Raw genomic sequence first — 21482 nt, forward strand, 5'->3', positions numbered from 1 at the left:
ACCTTCTGTTAGAACATTTCATGTGCAAAGAGATGTATGTGATTTAAGGAGCAGATGTGAGGTGGCATAGAAAAGACAGTGAATATAAAATTCTCCTTTTTTAGATTTTTTAAATTGAAATGTAGTTGATTTACAATGTCATTTTAGTTTCAGGTATACAGCAAAGTGATTCAGATTTATGTATATACTTCTTGAGACTCTTTTCCACTATACATTATTACAAGATACTGAATATAGTTCCCTATTATATACAGTGGTTCCTTCTTTTTTCGCTGTTTTATATATAGTAGTCTGTATCTCTTAATCTCAAACTCCTAACTTATCCCTCCCCCATGCTTTCCCATTTGGTAACCATAAATTAACTTAATTGCCAGACCACCTGACTTGCCTCTTGAGAAACCGGTAAACAGGTCAGGAAGCAACAGTTAGAACTGGACATGGAACAACAGACTGGTTCCAAATAGGAAAAGGAGTGCGTCAAAGCTGTATATTGTCACCCTGCTTATTTAACTTATATGCAGAGTACATCATGAGAAATGCTGGGCTGGAGGAAGCACAAACTGGAATCAAGATTGCCGGGAGAAATATCAGTAACCACAGATATGCAGATGACACCACCCTTATAGCAGAAAGTGAAGAAGAACTAAAGAGCTTTTTGATGAAAGTGAAAGAGGAGAGTGAAAAAGTTGGCTTAATGCTCAACATTCAGAAAACTAAGATAATGAAATCCGGTCCCATCACTTCATGGGAAATAGATGGGGAAACAGTGGAAACAGTGGCTGACTTTGTTTTTCGGGGCTCCAAAATCACTGCAGATGGTGACTGCAGCCATAAAATTAAAAGATGCTTACTCCTTGGAAGGAAAGTTATGACCAATCTAAACAACATATTAAAAAGCAGAGACATTACTTTGACAACAAAGGTCTGTCTAGTCAAGGCTATGGTTTTTCCAGTAGTCATGTATGGATGTGAGAGTTGGACTATAAAGAAAGCTGAGTGCCGAAGAATTGATGCTTTTGAACTGTGGTGTTGGAGAAGACTCTTGAGAGTCCCTTGGACTACAAGGAGATCCAACTAGTCCATCCTAAAGGAGATCAGTCCTGGGTGTTCACTGGAGGGACTGATGTTAAAGCTGAAACTCCAATATTTTGGCCACCTGATGCGGAGAGCTGACTCATTTGAAAAGACCCTGATGCTGTGAAAGATTGAGGGCAGTAGGAGAGGAAGACGACAGAGGATGAGATGGCTGGATGGCATCACAGACTCAATGGAAATGAGTTTGGGTGAACTCGGGGAGTTGGTGATGGACAGGGAGGCCTGGCGTGCTACAATTCATGGGGTCATAAAGAGTCGGATATGACTGAGCGACTGAACTGACTGAACCATAAATTTGTTTTCTATGTCTATAAGTCTATTCCTATTTTGTAAATAAGTTCATTTATATCATTTTTTAAAGATTCTACACATAAGTGATACCATATATTTGTCTTTCTCTGCCCAACTTACTTCACTTAGTATGATAATCTCTTAAGTCCATCCATGTTGCTGCAGATAGCATTATTTCATTCTTTTTTGTGGTTGAATAATAATCCATTGTATATATGTAGTTAAATTGCTTCCATGTTGGCTATTGTAAATAGTGCTATAAATATTGGAGTACATGTATCTTTTCAAAGATAGAGTTTCCATTGTTTCCAGATATATGCCTAGGAGTGGGATTGTGAATTTTAATGAATCTCCACACTGTTCTCAGTGGCTGTATGAAGTTACATTACCACCAGAATCTCTACACTGTTCTTAGTGGCTGTACCAAGTTACATTACCACCAGCAGTGTAGGAGGGTTCCCTTTCTCCATACCCTCTCCAGTGTTTATTATTTGCAGATTTTTTTATAATGGCCATTCTGACTGGTGTGAGGTAATAACTCATTGTAGTTTTAATTTGCATTTCTCTAATAATTAGCAATGTTGAGTGTCTTTTCATGTGCCTACTGGTCATCTGTATGTCTCCTTTGAAGAAATGTCTATTTAGGTCTTCTGCTAACTTTTCAATTGGGTTGTTTGTTATTTTGATATTGAGCTGTATGAGCCATTTGTATATTTCAGAAATCAATACCTTGTTAGAATCCTCTTTTTCAAATATTGGATATGAGTAAAAGGCAAGAGCTAAGAGGTTGAAGAATTCATAGCATCTTGTTTAAAGTATGAAAGGAAAACAGGCATGTTTATATAATCAGGCTTAGGGAAAGGATTTGTGAAACAGAAAAGACTGAACAAAGGAGAGCAAGGATGATTAATGAAGCCAAGCTTCTGAGGACATGGAAGAGGAAAATAGAGTACAGGGTGAGTGTTTGGTCTACAGAAGAGAAGGTCAGGTGGGCCTGGGTATAAATGATTCAGTCTGGAATCAATAAGTATAAAATAAGAGCCTAGAGTTGGTGGGAGATGGATTGTGGCTGGTGCCATTCAGTCGCTAAGTTGTGTCAAACTCTTTGCAACACCATGAACTGCAGTGCTCCAGGCTTCTCTGTCCATCACAAGGAGATGGATACTGGAAAATAAAGATTAGAAGTGCATGTACTCATATAAATATTTTCTATATATTTTATTGCACTACTAGAATGAGTAGAAGTTGTAAAACATTAATGGAACAATTAATTAAAAGCTGTATTAATAATACCTGAGCTAGCAGGAATTAGTCCAACAGATCAACTCATGGAGCAGTATTGTCCGTTAGAACCTATAATCTCTGTCCCCACACAAAGTTAATTGCTGGGGTTGGAGGGAAATATATAAACATATAGATGTATTTGTTGTTGTTGTTTTGCGACCCCATGACTGTAGCCTGCCAGGCTCCTCTGTCCATGGAATTCTCCAGGCAAGAATACTGGAGTGGGTTGCCATGCCCTCCTCCAGGGGATCTTCCCAACCCAGGGATTGAACCTGGGTCTCCCACAATGCAGGCAGATTCTTTACTGTCTGAGCTACCAGGGGAGCCCATATTTATCTATATGTGGACATATATATATATATATACATATATATATATATGTGTGTGTGTGTGTGTGTGTGTGTGTATAAATATACTTGTGAAAGGATATGCACCAAAATGTTAACCATGGTTATTTTGGGCTGGGATTATGTTTGTTTGTTTGTTTGTTTCTTGTCTATATTTCCTAATTTTTCTACACTGAATAATGGACTATTTGTATGTTAAAATCCAGAAGGGTAAATGCAGGCTGTTTTCTTATCTGTATTTAATTTGTTCTACGATGAGAAAAGCATATATTGTTGCATTTCAAAAGCCTAATTTAAAATAAATAATGTAAATATATATAAAAAAGAAGTGAATGTACTGATACATGCTACAACATGGGTGATTCTTTTTGTTGTTGCTGCTGCATGGAGGCTTTCTCTAGTTGCTGCAGGTGGGGGCTACTCTCTAGTTGTGGTGCACAGGCTTCTCATTGAATTGGTTTCTTTTCTTGTGAGGCAGAGTCTCTAGGGTGTGAAGGCTTCAGTAGCTACAATGCATGGGGCTCAGTAGTTGTAGTATACAGGCTTAGTTTTCCTGAGGCATGTGGGATCTTAGTTCCTGGACCATGGGTCCAACCAGTGTCCCCTGCATTAGCAGGTGGATTCTTAACCACTTTACCACCAGGGAAATCCCAGCATGGGTAATTCTTGAAAAAATATGCCAAGTATAAGAAACCAGTCACAAAGGCCACATACTGTATAGTTCCATTGATATGAAATGTCCAAAATAGGAAAATCTGTTGTGACAGAAAGTAGATTAAGTGATTGCCTAAAACTAGAGGAATGTTGGAATTAAGGAGTGATAACTAAAAGGTAAAGGGTTTTGTTTTGAAGTGATGAATATGTTCTAAAATTGATTGTAGTGATGGTTTTGCAACTATGTTCAAAGACCATTGAATAATGCACCTTAAATGGGCGAATTGTATGCTGTATAAAGCTGTTGCAGAAACACAGATCAATATGAGAGATGTTATGATGAATAATTAATAGATATTATTTTAAATAATGTCATAAAGAGTATAATATCTAATGTATTGATATAATTAATATAATAGCTAATAATTTTTCATATAATAAGTACAGCAGCTAATATTTATTGAGTACTGACTTTGTCCTAGGCACCATGTTAAACACATATACTATTATAATAACTCTGTGAGGTGGGTACTTTTATCTTATTTAACAGATGAAGAAACCATGAGACATTAACTAGATCTATTTTGATGATCATGTCACAAAAACAGCATTAAATATTATGTTGTACACCTGAAGCTAATATAATGTTATATATCAGTTAAAAACAAAATGTTCAGACAGAGAATTTAAATACTGTTCAAAGTTACACATTTGGTAAATGAGAGCCATGTGTTACCAAAGACATTGCTCCTAATGAATAGATTATGTTCCCTGGAACAATAAGAAATGGATTTTGTCTTTTCATCTCTGTATCACCAGCTTTAAATACATAATAACATTGAAAAAATGTTTGATCAATGAATTGGTTTCAGACAGCAAGGGAGAAGGAAAACTCTGTTACTCAGAGTAGCAATAAAGGGGTGAGTAATATAAAAAATGAAATGTCAGGAAAGAGTTATTATTGTTCTTGACTATCTACTGAATAAGTATTGTTAAATGATATATAAGTATTGATATTTTGAACCAATAAAAGGTATGGACCTAACAGAAGCAGGAGATAAAGAAGAGGTGGCAAGAACACACTGAAGAGCTATACAAAAAGATCTTCATGACCCAGATAACCACGATGGTGTGCTCACTCACCTAGAGCCAGACATTCTGGAATGTGAAGTCAAGTGGGCCTTAGGAAACATCACTATGAAGAAAGCTAGTGGAGGTGATGGAATTCCAGTTGAGCTATTTCAAACCCTAAAAGATGATGCTGTTAAAGTGCTGCACTCAATATTACAGCAAATTTGGAGACCTCAGCAGTGGCCACAGGACTGGAAAAGGTCAGTTTTCATTCCAATCCCAAAAAAAGGCAATGCCAAAGAATATTCAAACTACCATAGAGTTGCACTCATTTCACATGCTAGCAAGGTAATGCTCAAAATCCTTCCAGATAGGCTTCAACAATAGGTGAACTGAGAACTTCCAGATCTACTAGCTGCATTTAGAAAAGGTGGCTGAACCAGAGATTAAATTGCCAATGCCAGTTGGATCATAGAAAAAGCAAGAGAATTTCAAAAAAAACATCTACTTCTGCTTCATTGACTACACTAAAGCATTTGACTGTGTGGATCACAACAAACTGAAACATTCTTAAAGAGATGGGAATACCAGACTACCTTACCTGACTCCTGAGAAACTTGTAGCAGGTCAAAAAGCAACAGTTAGAATCAGATATGAAACAACAAACTGGTTCAAAATTGCAAAAGGAGTATGTCAAGGCTGTATTTTGTCACCCTGCTTATTTAACTTCTATGCAGGGTACATTAGGTGAAATGCTGGGCTGGATGAAGCTCAAGTTAAAATCAAGATTGCTGGGAGAAATAGCAATAACCTCAGATATGCAGATGACAACACCCTAATGGCAGAAAGCAAAGAGGAACTAAAGAGCCTCTTGTTGAAGGTGAAAGAGGATAGTGAAAAGTTTGGCTTAAAACTCAACATTCAAAAAATGAAGATCATGGCACCTGGTCCCATCACTTCATGGCAAATAGATAGGGAAAAAATGGAAACAGTGACAAAGTTTATTTTCTTGGGTTCCAAAATCACCACAGATGGTGACTGCCGCCATGAAATTAAAAGACGCTTGCTCCTTGGAAGAAAAGTTATGATGAACCTAGACAGCGTATAAAAAAGCTGAGACATCACTTTGCCCACAAAGTTCCATATAATCAAAGCTATGGTGTTTCCAGTAGTCATGTATGGATGTGAGAGTTGGACCATAAAGAAAGCTGAGTGAAACTGTGGTGCTGGAGAAGACTCTTGAGAGTCCCTTGAACAGCAAGGAGATCAAACCAGTCAATCCTAAAGCAAATCAACACTGAATCTTCATTGGAAGGACTGATGCTGAATCTGAAGCTCCAATATTTTGATCAGCTGATGCAAAGAGCCAACTCATTGGAAAAGACTCTGATGCTGGGAAAGATTGAGGGCAGGAGGAGAAGAGGATGACAGAGGATGAGATGGTTGGATGGCATCACTGACTCAATGGACATAAGTTTGCATAAACTCAGGGAGATGGTGAAGGACAGGGAAGCCTGGAGTTCTGCAGTCCATGGGGTTGCAAAGAGTCAGACATAACTGAGTGGCTGAACAGCAACAACAAATAATTAATCTCAAAGTACTTTCACAGTGCCAGAATAAAAGATATTAGGAGAATATATTAGTAAGGAGTTATTGAATTAATTCCTTCTATCTAATAAAGGAATACAATTTCTCTAGTATACTAATGCATTACTCAGTTAAGTTTTAGAGACTATCTCTGAATTAGAAGCATAAGTTTTCTTACCTTCTGCTTGGTTATTCGCTTTTTCTATAGAGAAAAAGACTGAGCATCAAGTTCACTATAGAAACAGGCACTTACCTTTATCCAGCTCTATGGACAGACTCTTGTTGCCAGTCAAGTGGGAGACAGAGCAGGACACGTTCAGCACATGGCGGCCACCCCAGCGGCAAGTACTCTGGACGGTCACTGTGCCATTGCCCCAGTAAGGCTCTTGCTCAGTGGCACAATCCCCCTCTGGGGTCCAGGAGATCTGTGCAGCCGGCTTCCCTACAGCAGCCTTGCACACTGCAGTTCCCTTCTCAGTTTGAACAAGGGTCACTTCAGGGGGCACTGCAGAAATGTAGGGGAAATGCTTCAGTCTTAAAACCTGGGACATAGAATTCAGAGATTTGTTTCAGTCCCAAATCTAGTGATTGGAAATACCAAAATATATGATGTTCCTTACCTAACACTTGGAGGTGATACTCATGCTGGAAATTCCCATTACTTGTTGCTATTTGGCACGTGTAATTCCCATCATGAGTGATGGCCACTGGATCGATCTGAAGGGCAGGATTCCCGTCAGGTCCAGAGGCCCAGGTTATTCTCTTGTCAGTACAGTTTCCTCCTGTGGTCTGATTTGTATCACGTCTGTAGGCTCTGAAGCAGTGCGGCTTGTCTCTGAGGACTATTTCCCATGTTACCAACACACTTAGCCACAGCAGAGGAGGGCAAGTGAGCACAGCTTTTGTATTCACTGGTACTGATAGTGAAGTTTTAACTGAACACCCACACAGGCACAAACATGAAAATAATAAGAGAAAAGCTCTTTATAGAACTTCATGCATTAAAATTAATTCACAGTATATTACATGAAGTTGTACTTGAACTTTGCTGGTGGTCATATTCCAGAAATATTAGACTTAAACAAGAAATTTCATGAAATATATATAACCCTGGAGAAGGAAATTGTAACTCACTACAGTATCCTTGCCTGGAGAATATATAAAATATTAAACTTATCCAAAGATTAACCAACTTCATCCTGTATTATGGATCATTAAGAAAGCAACATGAATTATATATGCAACAAAATTTTTCAAGTGTTATTAGTTCAGAAGATTTGATGTCTATAAAACAAACAGATAAGAAAATAGAATCTATAAGACAGTGTTCTAAATCTAATCTTTTGGTGATAGAGACTCGCAGATTTATCTTGTAATTCATACTCCCCAGGATAGAAAAGGGAATAATAAGTGATGTTTTGTCTCTTCCTAAGTTTTGATGAGAGAATAAATCAGCAACCTCAGAACTAAATGCCTATTCCTAAGAGCAGCACTTCAGACAAGCCTTAAGTAGAGTGGCATTCAGGTTAAGCAAGCTGGGAAGTTTTTAAAGAAGCTGGAGACTTTTCAAGTTTATTTTTCATTTGGAGAATCCCAACGTCAGTAACATCAACAGATCTTCCTTCCTTCCTCCTTCCCTCACTCCGTCCCTCTTGTTCTTCCTTCTTTCCTTCCATCCTTTTTTCCTATTCAGTTATACTACCAGGCCGTTCAACTGTGAACTTTGCTTGCAGATTTTATTTCTGGACATTAAATGTAACTATGAGAATTAAATTTAAAAAAAGTTTCCCTTTGTCCATCTTTTAAAGTAAAAATTCAGCCCTGCAAAGCTACAGATATTTTCCAATTTAAAAGGTCACTCTCTCCCATAAATTCACATAATGTTTCTGTGCGTGGTAGGCATTTGGTGAGATACTCTCATTAGGTGTGTCTGTTACAACTCACCTCTAACAGAAGTGCACGTCAGCTATTTCTTCATAAATAGAATCCGCTATAGTGGACAAGAAGTTTATATGGATGAAGCTTGTCTGTACTAAACTCTGCATTTAATATCTCCCTTCTCATCTTCTGGTGTCACCTGCCTCTTCAGAGATGTACTCAAGTCCTTGCATTTTATAGCCAAATAAAGATCACATAACTAATGAAGGAAGATGGAGGGTTTTAAAAGCAGAGTGAAGGCTGTCAAGTCATATTCTTCCCATTACTCCAAGCAATATTCCTTTCCAGAGGGAACCTCTTGTCAAAGATGTAGATACAAGCAAGAACTTTCTAATTACATAAGAAATCACATGAAATATATAAAGTATTAAAACTTTGTGGAAAACAACTAGAGTGGGTATGAGTAAACAGATCTGTACACAAGGGAAAGATGATGAAGATAACACCAGAGAGATAAAGAGACTGATGAGATAGCAAGGTGTTAATGTCCTTTGTGTTCTCAGGAGTTTGAACTTTACCTTGTAAACAGTTTAAGTTTAGTGTTTTTGCTAGTATTTATCCTCAAGTTCTGACTGATTTTTTAAGGGAACGTACTTGCTAGTCAAATAAGCACAGTTGCACAGGGGCACAATATCCAAAGAAGTAACTCCAACAGTGAAGATTCCAAGCATGGCAGATATTTTACGTCCTTTCCTCTTCCATTCTCTGAACTTCGATCACCCTTCACGTATAATGATAGTTCTTATGGTATTGCTAGTATTTCACTCTTTCTTCATTCTCTTCTTTCATTTTCACACCTGTTGTGATAATTTACACAATGGCCAGAGCCAGCCCCACAGTCAATGGATTTGGCTCCTACAGATATATTCTTTGTACATTCCTGTGATCAGCTACAGTGATTTTTACCTCCTACTTCCCAGAGAAGATAGAGGATAGAGTCTCATCTTTGTTTCCAAATCAGCGGTCATATCTCATCTTTTCTGCATCCCTTGTCTATAAATATGCACACAGACAAATTCCAGTTGGCTTCGGGGCATTCCCTTTGTCTTCTCACTACCATACCCTAGGTTAAGTCCCTGTCACCGTGCACCTAGATTGCTGCAAAAGCCTCCTAACTTCTCTCGCTGTCTCAAAACTCTTCTCTCTTCCGTTCATACCTTACACTGCCGCCAGTATATCATTCTGCAACACAGATGTCATTCCCTCAACTCTAAAACCCTGCAAACATCTCTCATGGCCTAAAGGACAAATTTAAATGTCTTCATATTGGCTTTGAAAGCCCTCTTTTTCACATTGACTCACTTTACATTTGACTTCATTGCCTCCACACTCCAGAAAAAACACCAAAGTACAATTCTATTTCTATGTCATTTCTCACATTGTTTTCACTCTCCAAGGTGGTCAGTATACTGCTTTTTTTCTATTTAAATATGCTTTCTTTAAGACCCAGTTTACTGCTATATGCTCTGTGAACCCTTTCCAAAGCATTGGTGCTTAACCACTCCCTTTCTCCCTTGATACACTTGCTATGAGTGCTTACCTCCTCTGTCTGTCTGATAGCTGAGCTCCTGATGGCTGGGTTCCCCCACAAAACTGGGCTCCCTTGGGGCTCTTTGATAGTCTTGTTAATCTTATGTTCCCCACAAAGCCCAGCACAGTGCCTGATAGAGAACACTCCATAGTCTTCCAGTGGAATTGAACTGCTTTAGGGGAGGACAGGTGGGGTCATTCAGGTTCCTTATCCCACAGCGTTCAGATCACCATATTCTTCAACTGGGCATGAGGCTGGCACTCAGTCCAGACCATTGACTCTGTTTCTAAGTAAGCTCAACATTTCATGCTTCAGTACTGGCCTCAAAAAATAAAAAAGCATACTGCCTTCTGGATAAAGTGTTAACAGTGCTCTGCTTTATGTCCATAGATGAGTAATTGTTGAAGCTAGAAAATATGCAGAGAAAAGTAGATGAAATCAATTTTAGATACATAAATGGAGTAAAAACCATTATTTCTCCATAAGAGCTTGTGTACAATATGATAGAAAATCAATTAACCGTAGTTAAAATCATAAGAAAATCCTTAAAAGACAGAAATTCAAGGTTTTTCCTTGGAAAAACATGCTGACATATGAAAAGTACCTTTATAAGGTACTAATGAATGATTTTCCCATTTATGAGACACCTTGTTTTGTACCTGACAACTATTTTGTACAAAGTAACCCCACCTCCTCCCAAGCCATAATGTATTGGTTCATCATGGGCACTTCATGTGAGCTGGACTGATTATAATCCTCTTACCACATACCACGCCCTGCTTAAAATTATTTGGCCCAGTGGTGGGCACTGCACACAACAGTATTTTCTAAAAGAATTTTGAAACCAGAATTAAGAAGAGTAGTTCATCCCCTTCCTTCCTTCCTTTTCCTACTGTGATGGTTAATTTTACATGTCAGCTTGGCTAGCCATGTTATCCCAAAATTTGGTCAAACACTATTCTAGATATTTCTGTGAAAATATTTTTAGATGAAATTAACTTTTAAGTCAGTGAAAGAAAGTGAAGTCATTCAGTGGCGTATGAATCTTTGCAACCCCATGGACTATAGCCTGCCAGACTCCTCCATCCATGGGATTTTCCAGGCAGGAATACTGGAGTGGGTTGCCATTTCCTTCTGCAGGGGATCTTCCTGACCCAGGGATCAAACCTGGGTCTACCGCATTGCAGGCAGACTCTTTACCATCTGAGCCACCGAAGAATCCCTTTAAGTCAGTAGACTTTGAATAAAGTAAATTACCCTCCAAAATGTGGGTTGGCCTCATCCAATCAGTTGAAGGCTTAATAGAAAAAGACTGAGCTTGTAGGCAAGGGAGCTCTGCCAGCAGTCTGCCTTCAGACGCCAAGTGCAACTCTTACCCAGGGTTTCCAGCGTTATGGCCTACTCTGCATATTTTGAACTTGCCAAGTCTCCGCAATCATGTGAACGAATTTCTTAAAGTAAATTAATCTCCCCTCTACACCCCCACCTTGCTTTTGCTTCATTCTTCCTAAAATAGGTCTATTTGTCAGGGTTCCTCAGGGAAACAGAACAGGATGTGTATATGTGTGTTGGACATACATCCAGAGACAGAGGTACAGAGGGAGGTACAGAGAGAGAGGTAACAGTCTTTACTTTGTTCAAGTTCTCAGTTTCATAGTTTTTGAGACCTATATGCATTCCTTCTCTTGAATTTTGCAGTGTCTGAGAGTCAAAATAGTCATAATCTACTTCAAATTTGGTTTTTGAAAACCCTCTGTTTTATAGTATTTTTAGTATTTAGTATTTTAAATATTTTTATAGTATTTTTCTGAACAACAATGATTTAAAAAGTACTTCTTATATATGACCACAATTCAATAAGCATTTGGGGGCTTCCCTGGTGGCTCACTGGCAAAGAATCCACCTGCCAATGCAGGGGGCATGGGTTCAATTGCTGGCCCCACAGGCTGCGGAGCAACTAAGCCCGTGCTCCACAACTATTGCTCCTGTGCCCTAGAGCCCAGGAACCACAGCTCCTGAGCCTACATGCCGCAACTGCTGACGCCTGTGTGCCTGGAGCCTGTGCTCAGCCACAAAAGAGGCCACCACAACGAGAAGCTCACCCTCCTAGAAAGCAGCCCCTGCTCTCAGCAACTAGAGAAAAGGCAGCAAGCAGCGAAGACCCAGCACAGCTAATAAATAAATAAAATTATAGAAAATAAGCATTCGTGAATCGTAAGCTTACAAAAATACACATTTTACTCCCCATTCTAATTTTATATCCATTTTCACCACATTAAAAAAATAAACAAAGAGCCTGTCACAGATACAGAGAAGAAACTGCTGGTTACTAGTGGGTAGAGGGAACATGGGGAGGGGCAATACAGGAGTAGGGGAGTAAGAGGTGCAAAGTATTATCTATAGAATAAGCTACAAAGATACATTGTAAAATAGGGAATATAGCCAATATTTTGAGCATAACATTTAAAAATTCTGAATAACTATTTTGCGTACATGTAACTTAAATAATATTATGTATCAACTATACTTGAATAAAAATAATTTTTAAAAATATGTTGACATAAGAAAAATAAATAGATTCAATAAAGTTCTTAAAAATAAGCAGTAAACAAGTCTCTGAAATAATTTGACTTTTCTAGACAGCTAAATATTACTGTTTTGGGCGGGAAGTAAGACAAAGGATGAGATTCTAACTATTGAATTTAGTTCATATTAGGCTCAAATATCTATTCCAGAAACAGATAAGAGATGAGAGCTGACCTCAGAGGGATTACTTTGTAGCTTTACCAAAGGGCTGGCTAATGAGTGAACTTTTGAGCCTTTGTATTCCATATGGTCACTGTTGCAAGTATTCAACTCTGCTCTTGCAGCAAGAAAGAAGCCACATATAACAAGGGAACAAATGTGCATGGCTTTGTCCAAAAAAAAATTTATTTGTAAAAATATGACTAGATTTTATCCACGGGCCACAATTTGCTGCCTCGATTTAAAGTATAGTATTTCACTTGCCCTAATGCCATTTCTTTCATTTATCACAGTTAAAAATAAGCAATGAACATCTACTGCACGTTCTATTTTCTTCTGCTTTCTTTGCCTTTTAAAAGTAAACTAAATCTCCAGTGACAACCCCAAGTTCTTCCTCAAATTAACTTCTTGTTTTGTTTTTGACATATAATTTCTTTCCTTCTTTCCTTCCTTCCCTTTCTTCCTCTTTTTCTCCATCCCTCCTTCTTTTCCTTCCTTCCCTCTTTTCTTAGCCTAAGTGTGACAAGTATTGAGGGCATCTGATGGGATCCCAGTGAATAATAAAACTACAGTGAGCCTGCCCATTCCCAGCTAAAGGGGAGCTGTCTGGTCGTCAGAAGACAACAGCCATAATAGTGTAAGGTTACTGGAGCTTATGAAGGCGTTCTCTTGTAGGTATTTTGGTCTGTGCACCTTGAGACCCAGTGCTTCTGGAAGAAAGTGTTTCACAAATATGGTATCCTGTGGTCCTTGCAAAACAGAATTCTTCTTCAGTGTCAATTCCTCACATATTCGTCACCCATTGTGCTCCCTATTTTAAAGATATAGGTTGTTATCCGTGGAAAATTCAGAGAACCCAGCCTTGATTAATGGCTTTCAAAGGATAGTCAAAGGCTTTTCTTCTATCCTCTAGATTCTATTTCAAATACCCCACAGACAGTGTTAATTTTAGTGATAAAAACACATGATTTTCATTCAAGAACTGTTAAGTGAAAGTGAAAGTCGCTCAGTCGTGTCTGAGTCTTTGCAACCCCATGGAATATCCAGTCCATAGAATTCTCCAAGTCAGAACACTGGAGTGGGTAGCCTTTCCCTTCTCCAGGGGATCTTCCCAACCCAGGGATCGAACTGGGGTCTCCTGCATTGCAAGTGGATTCATTATCAACTGAGCTATCAGTTAAGTTGCTGCCGTTTCAGTAGATACTCATTTTAGCCATTTTGTTTGAGAGTATTGACAATTTGGCACGCTTGTTTTTATCAGATATAACTAAATTGGTGCCTTGATACTAGAGGATTCTGTTGTAATAGCTTTGTCATGCATTAGTGGTGTCTTCAAAATTGACTGAAGTAAGTCTTCAAGTATATTGAATTTCAGTGATCTCTTACTGGCTGGAGAATGGAAGAGATTTTATGGTTAATAAAGGTATTTTAGAGAATGGAGGCCCATGGAGAATCCTGCCTTTAAAACCAGACACAAAATTCTCCTACAAGTAAACAAAATACCACCTTCCAAAGAATACGCTGAGAAGGAAAATCAGTAAATTATCTCTGCAACTTCTCATGCCAGAGATAAAACCCGCAACTTGGAACGCACCCCTTAAGTGTACTAAAATGGTTGTTTTTAGAAGAGAAAAAAAATTGTCCTTGTTTCACATATATTCCTGTGATTATTTTTATAATAGTGGATTCATTTTAAAACTTAATTGCTAATATGAGTTATTCCATTTCATTACCTCCATTGGCAGCAAGTTTGTATAGAATGTCAATTTCATATCAAGTATCATGTCTTCCCTGATAGAAGAAAGCATCTTTCTTACAGTCTTGGTTGAAACTTTGCATGCACTGAAGTATTACAACAAATGATCAAAGGTCCTGAGACTTCTTTCTTAATTTTTCAGATGAAACCAGATTTTCTTTTAAGTTTGGAGACATTAGGCTTTACATTGTTCATATCAGATATCTGAAATTGGCTCTCTAATCTGGTTACATTTAAAGACTGTAATGACTCTATTTCTAGTGATGAAGAGGGTACTAATAATCCACAACCTTTAGTAATAGAGATATGCGAAGTATCACCATTGGATACTTCTCATTAAATTCTTTTAAAAGGTTCTGAGAGACCATGTATTTACACTTTAGAACATTTTAGCCTAGCAAGATTGGCTGGTTTCTCCTCACTGCCCTGAAAAGTAAAGGGGAAAAGTATGAGTTCAGTTCAGTTCAGTTCAGTCGCTCAGTCATGTCAGTCTCTTTGCGACCCCATGAACCACAGCACACCAGGCCTTCCTGTCCCTCAACAGCTCCCCGAGCTCACCTTAACTCATGTTCATAGAGTCAGTAATGCCATCCAACCATCTCATCCTCTGTCGTCCCTTCCTCCTCCTGCCCTCAATCTTGCCCAGCATCAGGGTCTTTTCAAATGAGTCAGCTCTTAGCATCAGGTGGCCAAAGTATTGGCGTTTGAGCTTCAACATCAGTCCTTCCAATGAACACCCAGGACTGGTCTCCTTTAGTATGGACTGACTGGGACTCTCAAGAGTCTTCTCCAATGTCAGTGCACAATTCAAAAGCATCAATTCTTTGGCGCTCAGATTTCTTTATACTCCAACTCTCACATTCATACATGACCACTGGAAAAACCATAGCCTTGACTAGACAGACCTTTATTGGCAAAGTAATGTCTCTGCTTTTTAATATGCTGTCTAGGTTAATCATAACTTTCTTTCCAAGGAGTAAAGCATCTTTTAATTTCATGGCTGCAATCACCATCTGCAGTGATTTTGGAGCCCAGAAAAATAAAGTCAGCCACTGTTTCCACTGTTTCCCCATCTAGTTGCCATGAAGTGATGGGACCAGATGCCATGATCTTTGTTTTCTGAATGTTGAGCTTTAAGCCAACTTTTTCACTCTCCTCTTTCACTTTCATCAAGAGGCTTTTTAGTTCTTCTTCACTTTCTGCCATAAAGGTGGTGTCATCTGCATATCTGAGGTTATTGATATTTCTCCTGGCAATCTTGATTCCAGCTTGTGCTTCCTCCAGCCCAGCATTTGTCATGATGTACTCTGCATTTAAGTTAAATAAGCAGGATGATAATATACAGCTTTGACATATTCCTTTTCCTATTTGGAACCAGTCTGTTGTTCCAGGTCCAGTTCTAACTGTTGCTTCCTAACCTGCATACAGATTTCTCAAGAGGCAGGTCAGGTGTTCGGGTATTCTCATCTCTTTCAGAATTTTCCACTGTTTATTGTGATCCACACAGTCAAAGGCTTTGGCATAGTCAACAAAGCAGAAATAGATGTTTTTCTGGAACTCTCCTGCTTTTTTGATGATCCAGTGGATGTTGGCAATTTGATTTCTGGTTCCTCTGCCTTTTCTAAAACCAGCTTGAACATCTGGAAGTTCACGGTTCATGTATTGCTGAAGCCTGGCTTGGAGAATTTTCAGCATTACTTTACTAGGATGTGAGATGAGTGCAATTGTGTGGTAGTTTGAGCATTCTTTGGCATTGCCTTTCTTTGGGATTGGAATGAAAACTGACCTTTTCCAGTCCTGTGGCCACTGCTGAGTTTTCCAAATTTGCTTGAATATTGAGGCAGCACTTCCATGGCATCATCTTTTAGGATTTGAAATAGCTCAACTGGAATTCCATCGCCTTCACTAGCTTTGTTCTTAGTGATGCTTCCTAAGGCCCACCTGACTTCACATTCCAGGATGTCTGGCTCTAGGTGAGTGATCACACCATCATGATTATCTGGGTCGTGAAGATCTTTTTTGTACAGTTCTTTTGTATATTCTTGTCACCTCTTCTTAATATCTTCTGCTTCTGTTAGGTCCCTTCTATTTCTGTCCTTTATTGATCCCATCTTTTCATGAAATGTTCCCTTAGTATCTCTAATTTTCGTAAAGAGATCTCTAGTCTAGGGCTTCAAATTACTAGCTCAAGTTCTGACCAGAAAGTTCCTATACCTGCTCTGAAAATAAAAAAGTCTTATCTTCTGTAGCAGCAGGACTAAGATTCTGAAAAATCAAACTTTACACTGTGAGTGGCTGAATTACAACATGGATTCATAAACTTGCATACCACTTTCTTTTTTTTTCTTGGAAAGGCATTTTATTTTAAATTTGGCAGTGGTACATATCAATCCAAAACTCACAATCCACCCCATCCCTGACCTTTCCCACCTGTGGTAACCATAAATTCATCCTCTAGTCTGTGAGCCTGTTTCTTTTTACTAAATAAGTTCATTTGTATCATTTTTTATATTCTGCATATAAGCTATATCATTTGACATTTCTTTCTCTGTGTGATTTGCTTCACTTAGTATGATAATCTCCAGATCCATCCACATTGTAGCAAATAGCATTATTTCATTCTTTTTCATTGCTGGGTAATATTCCATTGTATATATGTAACAATTTTTCTTTTTTTTTTTTTTTTTTTTTTTGCCATGCTGCACAGTATGCAGGATTTTGGTTCCCCAACCAGGGATTGAATCCATGCCCCCTGATGTGGAAGCATTGTGTCTTAACCACTAGACTGCCAAGGAAGACCCCATACCACATCTTCTTTATCCATTCATCTGTTGATGGACATTTAGGTTTCTTCAATATCTTGGCTGTTATAAACAGTGCTGCAATGAACGCTGGAGTGCATGTATCATTTTGAATTATGTTTTTCTCTGCATATATGCCCAAGAGTGGGATTGCTAGACCATATGGCAGGTGTGTTTTTTGTTTGTCAAGGAAACTCCATACTGTTTGGGACAGTGGCTATATCAATTTACATTCCCACCAACAGAGTAGGAGGGTTTTTCATACCCTTTCTTTCATACCTTTTCTTCATACCCTCTCCAGCATTGATTGTTTGTATATGTTTTTGATGATAGCCATTCTAACTGTTGTGAGGTGATTCCTCACTGTAGTTTTTATTTGCATTTCCTGATGATTAGCACTGATGAGTGCCTTTTCATGTGCTTATTGGCCATCTGTACATCTTCTTTGGAGTGCTTGCATGCTAAGGTGCTTCAGTCATGTCTGACTCTTTGTGACCCTATGGAGGTTGCATAGACCTCCTCTGTCCATGGAATTCTCCAGGCAAGAATACTGGAGTGGATTGCCATTTTCTTTTCCAGGAGATCTTCGCGACTCAGGGATTGAACCAATACCTCTTATGTCTACTGCACTGGCAGGAAGGTTCTTTACCACTAGTGTCAGCTGGGAAGCCCCCTTCTTTGGAGAAGTAGGTCCAAAGAAGAATTTAGGTTTTCTGCACACTTTTTTATTGTATTTTTTTTTCATATTGAGCTGTATGAGCTATTTGTACATTTTGGAAATTAATCCCTAGTTAGAATCCTCTTTTTCAAATCTTGGTTATGAGTAAAAGGCAAGAGCTAAAGTTTGAGGAAGTCATAGCATCTAGTTTTAAAAATAGGAGGAAAATAGACATGTTTATATGATCAATCTTAGGGAAAGGATTTGTGAAGCAGAAAAAACTAAACAAAAGGATAATAAATGAAGCAAAGCTTCTGAAGACATGAAAGAGGAAAATAGAGTATAAGTTGGATGTTTGGTCTACATAAGAGAAGGTCAGGTGGGACTGGAGATAAATGCATGGGTCTAGAGACAGGAAGTATAAAATTAGAGCCTAGAGTTGGTGGAAGATGGACACTGGAAAACAAAGATTAGAAGTGAATGTACTGCTACATGCTACAACATGGGTAATTCTTGAAAAAATTATGTTAAGTAAAAGAAGCTAGACATAAAGGCCACATATTATATGGCCCCATTTATATGAAATTGTCCAAATAGGAAAATCATGACAGAAAATAGATTAATGATTAACTAAAACTAGAGGGATGTTAGAATTAGGCATTGATAATGAAAGGGTAGAGGGTTTCATTTAGGAGTGTTGAATATGTTCTAAAATTGATTGGTGATGGTTGTACAGCTATATTCAAATATGATTGAATAATGCACTTTAAATGGGCAAATTGTATGGTATATAAATAAGATTTCACTAAAGCTATTGCAAAAAGACAAATATGAAAGATGTTATGATGAATAATTAATAGATGATTATTTTGATAATATGATAAATAACAACTATAATAGCTAATATATACTGGTATGATTAATATAAGAACTAATACTTGTCAATATAATAAATACAATAGCCAATATTTACTGAGTATTGACTTTGTTCTAGGCACCATATTAAGTACATATACTATTTTATTTAATTAACACAGTAACTCTGTGAGGTGGGTATTTTCATTCTGCTTAACAGATGAAGAAATGATGAGACATTAACTAGATCTATTTTGGTGATCAATTCACAATATATATAAGCATCAAATACATTGTACACCTGAAGCTAATAAAGTGTTATGCATCAATTAAAAAAATCATGAGACAGAGAAGTACTGTACAAAGTCACACAGTTGGTAAATGAGAAGCCATATGTTGCCAAAGACATTACTGCTAATCAATAGATAATATTTCCTAGAACAATGTGAAGGCATGGACTTTTGTCCTTGACTATCTACTGAATAAATATTATTAAATTATATAAAAGTATTGATACTTTATCAACAATAAAATAGCAAATAATAGCAAATGATATTTTTATGGCTGCCAGAATAAAAAATATTTAGAGAATGTATTAGAAAGGAGTTAATGTATTAATTAGAGTGGTTTCATCTGCCTGTCTGAGGTTGTTGATATTTCTCGTGGCAACCATGATTCCAAGTTTGGATTCATCCAGCCCAGCATTTCACTTGATGTACTCTGCATCCAGGGGCTTCCCTGGTGGCTCAGACAGTAAAGAATACGCCTGCAATGCAAGAGACCCAGGCTTGATCCCTGGGTTGGGAAGGTCCCCTGAAGAAGAGAATGGCTACCCAATCCCGTCTTCTTGCCTGGAGAATTCCATGGACAGAGGAGTCTAGTGGGCTACAGTCCATTGAGTCACAAAGGTCAACACAACTGAGTAGCTAATAGTTTCACTTTCACTCTGCATATAAGTTGAATAATCAGGGTGACAATATATAGCCTTGACATACTCCTTTCTCAGTTTTGAACCTGTCAGTTGTTTCATGTCTGGTTCTACTACTGCTTCATGACCTGCATACATGTTTCTCAGCAGGCAGGTAAAGGGGTCTGGTATTCCCATGTCTTTCTAAAGAATTTTCCACAGTTTGTTGTCATCCACACAGTCAAAGGCTTTAGCATAGTCAGTGAAGCATAAGTAGATGGTTTTTTCTGGAACTCCCTTGCTTCCTGCATGATCCCATGAATGTTGGCAATTTGATCTCTTTGAAACCAGCTTGTACATGTGGAAGTTTTTGGCTCATGTACTGCTGAAGCCTAGCCTGAAAGATTTTGAGCATAACCTTGCTAGCATGTGCAATGAGTCCAATACTGTGGTAGTCTGAACATTCTTTGGCATTGATCTTCTTTGGGATTGGAATGAAAACTGAAATTTTCCAGTCTGTGACCACTACTGAGTTTTCCAAATTTGCTGACATACTGAGTGCAGCACTTTAACAGCATCATCTTTTAGGATTTGAAAGAGCTCAGCTGGAATTCCATCACCTTCTATAGCTTTGTTAGTAGTGATGCTTCCTAAGGCCTGCTTGACTCCACACTCCAGGATGTTTGGCTCTAGGTGAATGACCTGACAATCTCGGTCATCTGGATCATAAGACCTTTTTTGCATAGTTCTGTGTATTCCTGTTACTTCTATTTAATCTCTTCTGCCTCCTGATGAGGGTGAAAAAGGAAAGTGAAAAAGCTGGCTTGAAACTCAACAAAAATTAAAAAAAAAAAAGATCACGGCATCAAGTCCCATCACTTTATAGCAAGTAGAAGGAAAACATGGAAGCTGTGACATATTTTATTTTCTTAGGCTCCAAAATCACTGCATAAGTTGACTGCAGCCATGAAATTAAAAGATGTTTGCTTCTTGGAAGGAAAGCTATCACAAACCTAGACAGCATATTAAAGAGCAGAGACATCACTTTGCTAACAGAGGTCCATATAATCAATGCTATGTTTTTTCTTTTTTTTTCCATTAGTCATGTATGGATGTGAAAGCTGGATCCCTAAAGAAAGCTAAGTGCTGAAGAACTGATGCTTTCAAATCATGGTGCTGGAGAAGACTCTTGAGATTCCCTTGGACAGCAAAGAGGTCAAACCAGTCAATTCTAAACAAAATCAACCCTGAATATTCATTGGAAGGACTGAGGCTGAAGTTCAATATTTTGGCCACCTGATGCAAAGAGCTGACTCATTGGAAAAGACCCTGATGCTGGGAAAGACTGAAGGCAAAAGGAGAAAAGTGTGGCAGAGGATGAGATGGTTAGATAGCACCGCCAACTCAGTGCACATGAGTTTGAGCAAATTCTGGGAGATAGTGAAGGACAGAGGAGCATGCTGCAATCCATGGGGTGTACAAAGAGTGGGACATGCTTTAGTGACTGAACAACAACAACAGTGTTAAGTAAACTAATATATGTACTTAATATGGTGCCTAGTACAAAGTCAGTACTCAATCTGATAAAGGAAGACAATTTCTCTAGCATACTAATACATTGTCCAATTACATGTTAAAGAGTATCTTCAAATTAGGAGCGTAAGCTTTCTTATTTTCTGCTTGGTTATTCACAATCTTCTGTGAAAGAAAATATTGAGCATCAAGTTCACTACTATAAAGAAATAGGTACTTGCCTTGATCCAATTCCATGGACAGACTCTTGCTGCCAGTCAAGTGGGAGACAAAGCAGGACACAGGAAGCAGCCCTGCCAGGGCATGTACTCTGAACGGTCGCTGTGCCTTTGCCCCAGTAAGGTTCTTGCTCAGTGACACAGTCTCCCTCTGGGGTCCGGGAGGTCTGTGCAGGAAGCTTCTCTGAAACTTCCTTGCACACTGCAGTTC

The 21482-nt window shown here is 38.4% G+C and overlaps 1 protein-coding gene across 2 annotated transcripts in view; it reads right to left on the reverse strand.

The window, feature by feature from the left end:
- LOC101114747 (cell surface glycoprotein CD200 receptor 1) overlaps positions 1-21365 on the reverse strand; it is a 38113-nt gene extending 16748 nt beyond the window's left edge. For both annotated transcript variants that reach the window (XM_042231364.2, XM_042231366.2), the window contains exons 1-3: positions 21275-21365; positions 6950-7264; positions 6583-6834 (exon numbers count right to left, since the gene is read on the reverse strand). In XM_042231364.2, coding sequence (XP_042087298.1) covers positions 6583-6834; positions 6950-7264; positions 21275-21290 — 583 coding nt within the window. In that variant the 5' untranslated portion in view covers positions 21291-21365. The remainder of the gene's footprint in view (positions 1-6582; positions 6835-6949; positions 7265-21274) is intronic.
- Positions 21366-21482: the final 117 nt, after the last annotated feature.

Source organism: Ovis aries, chromosome 1 (assembly GCF_016772045.2).
Source record: "Ovis aries strain OAR_USU_Benz2616 breed Rambouillet chromosome 1, ARS-UI_Ramb_v3.0, whole genome shotgun sequence".
Lineage (NCBI taxonomy): Eukaryota > Metazoa > Chordata > Mammalia > Artiodactyla > Bovidae > Ovis > Ovis aries.